This window comes from Daucus carota, chromosome 6 (assembly GCF_001625215.2).
Source record: "Daucus carota subsp. sativus chromosome 6, DH1 v3.0, whole genome shotgun sequence".
In the NCBI taxonomy this organism is placed as follows: Eukaryota; Viridiplantae; Streptophyta; class Magnoliopsida; order Apiales; family Apiaceae; genus Daucus; species Daucus carota.
The window spans coordinates 36,129,819-36,142,316 of NC_030386.2; the positions used below are offsets into that span (position 1 = coordinate 36,129,819).

Genomic DNA, 12,498 nt, shown 5'->3' on the forward strand with positions numbered 1-12,498 from the left:
CTTATATCATCATTTTGTCAGGTTATTATCGAAAGTGGAATCGCGGAAAAATCGGAGAATTCTTGTCGTTTATCGATATACCTGAGAGTTTTGAATACACGGAAGAATGTTAAAGTTAAAAATTGGCGGCATATTGTCGAAATGGATATTTGTACGCAACATTGGCGTCGTATTTGTCAATTTCATATCTTCTACGTTGTTAGTTTATATTTATGCCGGATGTGAATGATTAACTTTTATATCATCATTTTGGTTGAAGCAAATTAATAATCGTACTTTCTTATGCGCCGTCATTTATCCTCAATAATATTACTATATCAGTATTTATTTCAATCTCAACTGTTTTAAAATAATATTTATATTTGTTGTTATATCTAAATTTATTAGTTTTGGATATTCATTTTAAAGGGTTTCGGTACGCACTCAAAATTCTGTGTAGGTTAATACGAGAAAGAAAAGTGAAAAATTGGAAACCGACCAAGATTGGAACAAAATTCACTAGACTATACTAGTCTAGTCTAGTCTAGTCTAAGACCCGTCAATTGCTTTTCCTAAAAATTTCGATTTCAAAAAAATCGTTTATCGTGCTTATGTTGGTCGATTCTATCACAATACTTTATGATAAGAATTAAGAAAGACACTTCAACTTGAACTTGATTTCACACCTGGCTTGCATCGGAGCCTATCCTCACAATCTTGAAATAGAAATCTCGCTATGCAACTCACGTGAAGTGGCATTACTATTGTGTCATTATTAGCCGAAATTTGGAAAGAGCACGAAGGTTAGGTTGAACCGGTACAAGATTGCTTGCATACCCCCGTAGAAACTGAAAAAGAGTAACGCTTTCTTATTCTAATCATAACGCCGAGCCTATCTGTTCCCCACAGTCAAATTTGAGATGGTCCGTTACATGCAAAAACTTTATCTCAATGATGACGCCAATACTATATTCGGGACAAAAAAATTTTATGACTCGAACGAGAAACTGTCACCCAAAAATTTTAATGCTGAACCACCGAACTAACTCGATGGTAAAAAATCTAAGAACCAGACGAGTCTCTCTTTATTTACTGCCCCTCCTCCTCCCCTATATATACACTCATTAAGACCCCTTTCTAATCCCACAAGTCTCTTTCAGTCCTCTTCGATCTCTTTTCTACTAAAGCTTGTTAATTATCATGGGTATTTTGTTTTTTTTGGGTATCTTTGTTGGAATTTTACTAGAGTGGACTTGGAAAAAATGGGCTCCCTTGGGCTTTTGCCTATTCCAACGTTTAACTTCTGGACCCTCACCACCTTGTGTTTCTGCTGCTCCTGTGGCTTCTTCACCACAGGCTCAGAAGGAACATCTTGACATCACAGATGGAGATCTTCATCATTTGCAGAAGCTGGATGAGAAAAATGATGGTGGGCCCCTTTGGAAGCATCTGATGGATCATAAAACTCCCAATATGATCTGCCAAGCATGGCAAAGGGACTCTGCTGTACTGCTTAATTCTTTCGTTTTTTCTTTCAATTGTTTGGTTTTTAGTCTATTTTTTTGTTGTGGACTTATTAACTCTGATGTCTTTATGCAGACCGGTCCTCCTCAGTATTACACGAGGACCGTGTATGAGGATGCGACGCCTGAAATGGTGAGGGACTTCTTCTGGGACGATGAATCCCGTCTTCAATGGGATGACATGCTATTAAATGCTACAACTATTGACGAGTGTTCAGCCACGGGGGCAATGGCAGTGCACTGGGTACGCAAGGTGAGTCGAGTTTCGTTACCAATTACTATAATTCCCAAACTTTTTCTTGGTAGATCTGAACTTTTTTGTTGTGTTTGGTGCAGTTTCCGTTCTTCTGCAGCGACAGAGAATACATCATTGGTCGTCGTATATGGGAATCAGCAGGCACATATTACTGCGTGACAAAGGTACCTTAAATGATCCAGCTAGTTTTGGTCCTTCACATAACATTCTAAAATTTTAGCTTATTCTTTTTTAACAGGGAGTCCCGTACCCATCGATTCCTCCGAAGAAGGCACCGAAGCGGGTGGACTTGTACTATTCCAGTTGGGTCATACGAGCAGGTATCTATAAAATTGAAGATCTGGCCTTATTTCTTAACTTTATAATTAATGAGTACTGATGCCTAAATATCTGATGATCTTGAAACAGTGGCATCAACAAGAGGTAACGGAGAAATGACTGCGTGTGAAGTGGTACTGTTCCATTCTGAAGACATGGGCATCCCCTGGAGGCTTGCGAAACTCGGGGTAAAGCATGGCATGCGGACAACAGTTCAGAAAATTGAAGCTGGTTTGCGAGTCTATCAGAACCAAAGAGCTTCAGGCTCTCCTCTCTCCCACACAGCACGCCTGGCTCAGATCAACACCAGAGTTGATCTCAACAGCCCAGCACCAGAGGAAAACAACGGAGATTCACCACAGCAAGACTTGGTCACCGCAGCTGAGATGGCGAAGAAAAAAAGAAGATTAAGAAAGCTTTGGATGATTGGAGGCGTGGTCTTCCTCGCTATCATCGACCGTGGTTCTTTCCCTAAAGCGCTCGTGCTTGGGGCTATCAAATGGCCCCCAAAGAAAGAAAAGACGGCATGACGACTAAGATTGTGCTAATCTGTGTCCTCTCTTTAATTGTTTTTCACTTTGTATCTAGTTAATAAGGTCAAGTACTAGATGGATGATCTGCTACATTTTCAATTCAGCTTAATGGTGGTGCAGATCTAGTTAATAAGATGGATGATTTGAGACATGTTCAATCAAATAAGAGATTCTGTAATCATAATGGAACTAATCTATCAGATGAACAAACTTTCCAATTCTAAGCACAATGCATCTTGATCAGGCTTTCAGTTGCATGCATTTAATTTCACTTCCCATTAATGCAAAGATTAATGATACAGTAGTATTTGACAATACCCATGCTAACCCCCGAGTAGAGATGATGTATGAGAGTAATCATACGATGACAACGTTGCCACCTCATTTTCGATCTTATCGTTAATATAGTATTATTATTTTCGGCACTTTTAACTATTTGGAAAAACAATTTAATAAATCTACACTTGTAGATGTCACTTTCACACACACCACCTCCGGGCGCGTTCCTATTTTCCTTTTATGTATGATTCATATTAGAAATAATAGTAACTTTTAAGAAATTTTAAAATTTATAGACTAAAAGCAATTAAAATTTATGTAAGTGATGTAGCGTAAACGAAGAGTTAAAATGTTTTGAAAATAAATACACTGTTATTGTTTAAATATTTATATAAGCTTGAATTCTCGGTAGTCGTTAATTAAGTTACACGGATTATTTGTATTATCTTGTGAAGAACAAGATTTCAGATTATTGATCCGTATTTATAAAAGTTTAATTATAATATATAATATATGAGTAAAGTTTTATGGAGACCACTTTTATTGGAGATCGTGGAGACCATTTATGTTCTGCAAGTGAAATATTGCATAAAAATATTGCAAAACGTATAGTTTTGCATATCATGCTGTACAAAATCATTATTTCACTTTAAAATCTTGAATATCATATAAGTTTCGCATGTAAAACATTACAAAATGTTATATTCTACGAAATATATTTAGTTTGCAGGACATTGTTCAACTTGCAGAACATACATTATATACTTATGAAACATAGATGATCTATAACAATTTTAATGAATACATGATATTTGTTGAACATACTTCACAAAATAATGTATTTTATAGTGTTTTGATTGCAGAACATAAGTGGTCTCCACGGTCTCCAATAAAAGTGGTCTCCATACAACTTTACTCTATAATATATATATAATTCTCATAAAAAAGATATAATAAATTAATAATATTTTATTTGTACTTAGGCTCGTTATTTATTGACAATTTGACACGTATTTTATGAGTTGTCACCAACTTAATATCCAAAACTAACAACCAACATCCATGACAAACGGCCTTAGTACGAAGGAAACGTAAATCTTTTTGGGCCCGTAAATCCTTTGGGCTAATGTCAAGTGTTTCTGTTGCTTATTTTAGGGCTTTCAACATGCAAGATGGATTCTCTGACCCTTTCCTCTGGCCCGTATGGCCTTATACTTTTCTTTGTCTCTTTTTTTTTTTATGCAAAACATGAATGACTACGGGAGGTCAAGCACCTATCTCTTTATTTTCTTACAGACATCCGGTAGATATTCACATTTAGATATTTCATTCTTCTGCCTATTTTCAGCGGTTTATACTTTTAATTTTAAATTTATTTAAACTTGACATTTATATAATTATAAGTTTCTCAGAAAATAAATTAATAATAAATTTAATGTGCCAGACACTCCTCTAAATTATCTAAAATACCAGCATAAATAATAAATAAGTGTACATCAAGATGGATTGCAGATTAAGAATAAGTGGATCAACGCCTTCGAGGTCCGAACGGGGTAGATTAATAATGCACCCACGTTGTTCAATACAATCAAACACCATTCACTTTCGAAACCAAATCAAATTCTCCATTAGTTTGAATTTATGTAAACTTATACTAAAAAGATTTTGTACCAAAATTTTGGTAGCAAAATCAACCACAAACCCCTCAAACCTACTTAATATCTCAAGTTATTAACCCCTCTAAATAGCCACGTTTTTAAACATGCCCTCAGCTTTGTCGGTGTTTTGGACAGAAAATTTAATAAGTCTCTCTATTTTGAAATATCATTTGACATTTTTGTCATGTAATTATAAGTTTATTAGATGTATGATTAAAATTATTGTTTTAAAAAATTGAATAACAATATATAATTAATATTCTAATTCAGAAAAATTAAAAAAAATAATAATTTTAACAATTTGATCAAAATATATGAAAAATATGAGAAAAAATCAAATAAACCTAACCCAGGGAGTACTCGATTATGTGATCGCACCCCCATATACAAAAACCGCAGGGCAAGTATACAATTCTTCAAGGTTAAATCCTCTAGCACTAAATCTCAAAATAAAAAGATCACACGACTCTGTCAATAAGATTGAATATTTGAATAATCGAATATGAGTATACCTACATTATACAACCAGCTAGCTAGATGCGATTAATTTTTAAAAAATTAATAAATTTTGTATACAAGGAAATTCCTATCCTCCATCCACCATCAAATCATCTAACAAGGAACAATAGTCTCGAAACAATGAAGTCCATCCAGTTCCGGCGCAAACCTCGTACTCATGGTCTTGTTCCTCCGCACGGCTTCTTGATTTTCCGGCAGCTTCTTGTTCTCCGTCAACTTATTATCTGACTGCCCTTTATTTTCCGGCAAGAAAGAACTCCTGGCGTCTTTACTCCAAGAAAACCCAACCCTCTGCCCGAAAGACTCAGCAAAGAGAGCATCGAGAGAACTAAACATGGACATCATCATCATGATGTTAATATGATTATGAAAGATGTAGAAGATTGTGTGAAGGCTGTGGAGAATAAAGAAGAGGCGTTGGGGGTTTATATATGGAAGATTGAATGTAGAAAAAGGAAACGTCTGGAGTTACCTATGCTTTTCTTTGCTTTGGTTGGAAGAAACTTAGGAAGGTGTGATCTTCGGCGGTGGGTTTTTATTTATTGCTTGTAAAAAGTAAAAACAGAATCCTCCTCGGGTTCGATATTGGTGTTCTTGTCTTTTTGGTTGGAAGAAACTTAGGAAGATGTTTTTTACTATTCTCTCTCATTTATATGAATAAAATATGAATAGAGAGCAAGTATAAAGAGGAGCATTGAAGTCGAAATCTTTTTCAATGTCTTAACTAACTAGAAGCCAAATATTATATTATATTTTAAAGAGTGATTTAAGAGCACCGTTGGAGATGCTCTTATGGGATATATTTTCGAACTTTTATAAGATATAATTTCATAATATTTATTTATAAATTTATTTTTATGAATAAAAGTTTGATATTGAATTTTTTATTAAAAAATATTATAAATTTTATTTTATTAGAATTTTAAAATGCGTGCAAATGATAAACAAAACTATGGGAGGGAGGAAGGGAGTAGTTGTTATGTAACTTGTGATTTATAACTTTATTTAAACTGGGAACAATTAAATATAATTGTGGTTATTTTAGTAAAACTGGAATTTTACTGGAATTTCATAATGAGAGATACGAAATAAATTGAGCATTCAAAGTCAAACGGGCGGAGGGTGTAGACGGAAACTTGCGTGGCCTCCAGAAGAGAAGAAAAGTGTACAACTGGAAAAGTAGTTAAATCTCTTTTAGCACTCGAAGATGGTGGTAGGTCCATCTGGAAGTAAGACGCAAGAGCGTGTGCGTGTGGGTTCAATGCGCCATTCATTTTAATCCAAGTTTTAGTGCATTTTTTTCTGAAAAAAATAAATAAATGATTCAATAATGAAAAATCAAACAACATTTATATATATAATTGAAATTAAACAAACACGTAATCATATTATTGTTGATTTCTTCTTTGTTGGATAGACAACCAAGTGATTTCTTGAAAAAATATATACATACCGCAATACTCCCATTATTATTTTGAACACTAGATAACTTGTGATTTATGAATAATTTTATAAAAAATTTAAGTTACTGAAAAAATATCTCAAACTAATTTATATCTTTAAATCTATTTCTGACTTATTTCAAATTTTAAATCAGTTTCTGATTTTTTACATGAAACATATATGTTCTAGTTTAAAATCAGAAAGATGTTAAATCCTCACTTAAAACACTAGACAAACCTGTGTTTGAATTTGGTGCAAGCTTTGATGAATTTATTGAATTTTAAATAATTTTTAAACTAGTTGATGGATTTTTTATTTTTTTTAAGTGAATACAACGGTCAACCTCTGGCAAAACTAAATTTTAAGTTGTAGAGTACTGATCTATAAGGCACGTATAGCTGAATATTAGCTGGAATTGCTTCACTAATGAATAAATAAATAAACCAAAGCCTCCACGAAAGACTGCATCAATAAATTAGCTTTACAAAAAGAGAGACCGGCTGAATACAGAGCACAGTGAGTGGGTTATTACGCGGAAACACTAACAGGACACAGCATTGACCGAGTATATAATAAAGCAACTCTGTTTGACGACCCATGGTCTTCACTTCATTGTGTTGACATGGTCTTCGCTTATCCGATGCTACTTCAAGAAGGTCTGACCTCTACAAATTTGCTGCACAGTACTCATTTTAGCATATATACAGAGACGGATCTAGCACACAAATGTAAGAGGGGCACGAAACAAATTTTCAGGAAAATACTTATATATTTTTAAATTTTTTGAGGGATTTTTTTATAATTTTGCAAAATTTAAGAGGGACACGTGTCCCCCGTGCCTCTTTCTAGATCCGCCCCTTCATATAAACGTTAAAAAAGACACCAATACTAAATTATCTATGCTAACAATTTGTAGAGATTAAATCATATCTTTATTATATTATTTATGTAATAATAATAATCGAATGGTCCTATGGTGTTGGAAGGAATGGCGTACAAAACTGTAACAAAACAACTGGTCTAGATTCAAAGAATATCTCAATACCTACTCTTGTCATTACTATGCATGCACACTAATGAATTATATAAATAGCAAGACAAGAGGTAAGAGCATAATCGAAGCTAAAATAGTTGATTAAAATAAATTATTGATATGTAAAATTTCTTAACATGTTCAGGTGATCGCCGTCTAATAATTAGTTATATCTTACAAAATTTTATGTTATATATTACGAAATTGCTTTGAAGAAAATTTTTATTCACACTTTTTTTTTGTGTGTCTTGGCACACAGACTGTTAAATATAAATTTGAGTTTGATGGATGGAGTTTCGATTAAAGATTGTATTAAATCGTACTTACTTTATGTGTTTAAAACATGCACTTATGTTTTCACCTAAAGTAGACCCTTAATTTAACAACGTTTTTAGAATGAAAATTACATGCTAGAATATGTGATTCGTTTTTCAGAAATTGTTCATTTATATTTCTGGTTTGCGGTCTGAGATTGGGCTCTAAAACTTGAATTTTGGTGGTCAATTCTTCACCCTCCAACCTTCATTGACTTATTACAAATACTACACATGTGAAGGTTAATTATGGTGCTCAACCTAAGATTAATTACGGTGCTACGGTGTTCAACTAAAATAGATTGGATTGCTTGAAATACTATTGTAGAGTAAAGTTTTTTGGAGTTCTTTTTTTTTTTTTTAGTATTGGAGACCACTATTTAATCCGTCCAACATCCTTTAATCTAACGATTTACAATCAAAAAAGAAAAAGATATTTTAATAAACATTTAATTACATAGAAAAAACTTGTACGCAGGTGATATACATCATGATTTCATGCTAAACAGTTGGTATAAACAATATCACGAGGAATGAGCATCCACCAGTTTTTTTATCAAAACAATGTTACCTCTTTCTTTGAAATGCTGTATCATCTCTTTGTTCTGTAATTTTTTTGTTGAGTTAAAATTTTTATCCTTCCACCTTCCCATTTGCCTGAGTTAGCAGCACCGTTAATCTATCATTCCTCTTTTCAGATTGTCATAATTTAAATTTATTGTCTACTATAAAAATTGGTTGTCTATTTGTCCTGCACTTTTTATTTTGTCTTTTAATTTAAATTCATATTGTCTCCCATCATAGTATTATTTACCACTCTAGCATCTATTTGTCCTGCACTTTTTATTTTGTCTCTTAATTTAAATTCATATTGTCTCCCATCATAATATTATTTACCACTCTAGCCTCATCCTGCACTATTTAAAACTATAAAGATGTTCCACAATCGTTTTCATATTATCTACTTTATTATTTTTAATAGATCTATATTGATCCGTAACTTTCGATTGTGGTGATGGAAGTACAGGATTTTGGTTATCACAGTGCATGTCTCCAACCGGCTATAATGACTATAAATACATATATTGAATGCATCAATGAGATAATTAATACAAAAATAAATTAATAGTATGTTTTTAATAGTGTTCAATAAATAGATATAGAAATCGATGGCAGGAGATGCAGTTTCCAAGTCTCCAATAAGATCGGGTCTCCACAGAACCCAACTCTACTACTGTAATATTTTTTTTAAACATTAAAAAAATTAGATACATGTGTTAAGAAATCTGAAAAATAAAATAATCATTTTACATTTGAAAAGTTAAATGTATTATATTTATATAACGTGTTGCAACTTTATTTAAATAAATTTGTAACATCCATAAACAAAAAATTACACCACAACTGTCGATTCATATTTTACGAAAACAATGTTCGGGGTCGCCTTTTTGCCCGAGTTTTAACTGTGCCCACAAGGAGAAAAAGAAATATTGAAAATTTATATTTTTCTCTTCAAAATTTTCAAAAAACAGAAATGATTTTCTTTAAACAATATATGGATGATTTTTTCCTTCTCTTTCTCTAAATTTTTCGCATAAAAATTTGTCAAAAATATTATTTTTTCAGCCATAATATCTTTATACAACATCGCCTCAGTTGTTAAAAATTAAGGCAAACTTTTAGCATATCGAACGGCTACTATTGATCAAGTGAGTGATACAGCAGAACCGATCATACGCCGAATCCAAAATCTAATCGGATTCTTTGAATAAAAAAACATTAATTTAAAATATACATCTTCCTTCCGTTGTAATCTCTACTACAGCTGGCAAAAAATCAATAAGGAATTATGGACTCGAAACAGTTGACTCCGTCCAGCTCCGGCGCAAACCTCGCCTTTCTCAGCCGATTTTCTTGATTTCCCGGCGAAGCCTTTTCTTTCGATACGGAGCTGCTCTTATTACTAGCCCCATGTGTTTCTTCTTTCTTTTCCCTCTCCGATGAAACCGCTCTTTGCTTGGTGATCAACGGCCACGAAAGCCCCACTTTTTGACCAAAAGACTCGGCCATAAGCGCATCAAAAGAACTGAACATGGACATCATCGACATGCTTCTTTGATGAAAAAGATGACTTTTGAGTAATAATGGGTTTGAAGAATTATAAGTAGTTTTTTTTTGTTGCTGAAATGTTTTCAAAGGTGCTGTGAGATTAAAGAGGGAAGAGGTGGGTTTATATAGTGGAATGAATGGAAAAACCGGGTTTATTTGAGGAAAGAGCGTTGAAAGTTGGGGAAGGAGATGGTTTCTTCCAAAGTTGAATAATTCCATAGTCTTATAACACGCGTCACGTTTTCAAACTTTTGTTTATCTGTTCCTTGCTTCCACGTTTATTATATCGTGTATATATTGCAGACACCTCACCGTTTGATAATTATTTAAATCGGACGTGGCATCGTCTTGGACCACAATGTAGTTCAGCGTTTCTGGTCTCATGTCCTGTCCAACTCACCGCATATTTGGATAAAATAGTAATTTTGGTATCAAAATGTGCAATTTTTTGTTTCTATTTGGTTTGTTAATCTGTTCTGCCCACCTTAGGCACCAAATAAACTTAAATAATCCGGCTACACAACTCGATAGATATTGCCTGTTAGGGGAGAGCGTGGGCCGGTTCGGCTCGGTTTCGGGATAAAACCGGAACCGCAACCATATATCTCCGGTTTTTAAAATCGAAAACCGCAACCGCCGGTTCGGATTCGGTTTCGGTTTCGGTTTAAAATATCCCGGTTCGGTTATAAGCGGCTCGGTTTCGGTTACAAAACCGACAACTATAAAATTACAAGCGAGACAAAATTATGCGCGTAATCCAGAGATTAAAATAAATACAGTGGTGAATTTGAAGTTTCAACACCAAATAACAAAAGTACATTCTCTGTTTAAACTTCTACAGATGATAATCAAAATAGTCTTTTACAAAATGACATAAACAAATTATCATACTACATGGCCTGTAGAAAAGTCTTCCGCAAATCCATTGCCAAAAGAGAGAAGCCAGTAGCCTATGCGACCTAGTTAATAAAGAAAATTGAAAGTGAACCTGGAATAGCACCATACAAGTATCAGCATACAAAAACAAGTATGAAGTTAAATTTAACAGGATAAAGCAGAGAGAGAAGTGAGAACAATAATGTAGTGACTATTTCACATAACATGCTAATCGACCAAAATGATACTGTATTTGGCCACCTGATATTCCATGATTTGATTTAATAAGATTATACTCATATGAAGAACACAAGGTGTAAGGCAACCGAAAAGAATAAGAGCAAGAATAATACCTACTATCACAATCCTTTCAACCACATACAATAAAATATCAACAATCAGAATAAAAAACCAGCCAAGAAAATTATTAAAACAGACTACAGGCTTGTATAAGTACCAAAATGCAGTAGATTTCAGAACAACTTACATGGACAGAGATTTACTGATTTTCATTAATCATCGATGTCCAACTTTTGAAACATTACTTCAACTTTAAGCTCATCTACAAATTAAAGAATTCATATCAGAAATAAATTATTGGAACTCAAAACAGGGACAGTAAAAAAACAATGAGACATAATACAAATATATTACCATCTTCGAGTTTTTCCAGTTTTAAATATTCCTCTGGTTCTCCACTAAGATCAGTCATATTTTCACTAGTTCTTAACCAGTCTTGGCAGCAAATCAATGATTCAGCAGTTTTTGGTGAAAGTGAACTTGAGTCTCGACGACTTGACCTAATTGTTAGTTTGGGACTTTGGGTCGTGTAGCAGAGTTTAGTTTTTTTGTGCTGGAAGCCTTGCAGTGGAACATGGAAGTGTTTATTCAAGATTACAAGCCTATTTCGTAGATTACAAGCCCATTTCGTATAAATCAGAAGCCCAACTACTAAATGTTTAAATCTGTATGACAGCTTTATATATATATATTTTCAAAAAAAAATTACAAATGTATAGATTATAAAATTATAAAAAATTATATTTAATTATTTATTTTAATAACCGGTTCGGTTCGGTTTTTTCCGGTTCGGTTTTGCAATATAACCGGAACCGCACCCATTAAAACGGTTCGGTTTAATTTTTTCGGTTTCGGTTCCGGTTTCGGTTTTTGACGGTTCGGTTTTAACCGGTTTTTCCCGGTTTCGGGTTCGGTTCGGTTTGGTTTCAAATCGGTTTTTTTGCTCACCCCTATTGCCTGTGACTGAGGGTAAATCCTATAATTTGTTGCTATATTGAGTGCAGATACTTGAGTTTATCTATTAGGTTAGGCTCTTCTTTCATTCCATTTACAGCTCTTTAAAGTAATAATGTTGGAACCAACAAAAAAAAATTACTTTATCAAATTTATTACTTTATCAAAAATAAAAATACATTATATATATTATATTAGGACCAGAAAAAAATATTACTTTAACAAGAATATTACTTTATCGATTATTCCTTAATCGAGGTTCAACTGTACAATCCTATATGCTTTAACTATAAAAGATTGTATCAACTCCTTTTCTCTCTCTCTATGTTTTTTCACTTTATGAAATGAATTATAGGTAATTATGATTTAATCCATCATTTCACTTGTAGGAAATTAGTAAGACC

The 12,498-nt window shown here is 33.4% G+C and overlaps 1 protein-coding gene and 1 long non-coding RNA gene across 2 annotated transcripts; one reads left to right on the forward strand and one right to left on the reverse strand.

The window, feature by feature from the left end:
• The first annotated feature begins 1,158 nt into the window (after window positions 1-1,158).
• Window positions 1,159-2,793, forward strand: LOC108226293 (uncharacterized). The gene is made up of 5 exons (XM_064078861.1): window positions 1,159-1,485; window positions 1,579-1,755; window positions 1,839-1,922; window positions 1,997-2,078; window positions 2,167-2,793. Exons 1-5 carry the CDS (start codon window positions 1,180-1,182, stop codon window positions 2,604-2,606), a joined length of 1,089 nt encoding a protein of 362 aa, XP_063934931.1. The 5' UTR covers window positions 1,159-1,179; the 3' UTR covers window positions 2,607-2,793.
• Window positions 2,794-10,728: 7,935 nt separating this feature from the next.
• Window positions 10,729-11,653, reverse strand: LOC135147372 (uncharacterized). The gene is made up of 3 exons (XR_010284941.1): window positions 11,495-11,653; window positions 11,328-11,402; window positions 10,729-10,952 (listed from the first exon to the last, which is right to left on the reverse strand). It is a non-coding gene; the product is annotated as an uncharacterized LOC135147372 (long non-coding RNA).
• Between the last annotated feature and the right edge of the window lie 845 nt (window positions 11,654-12,498).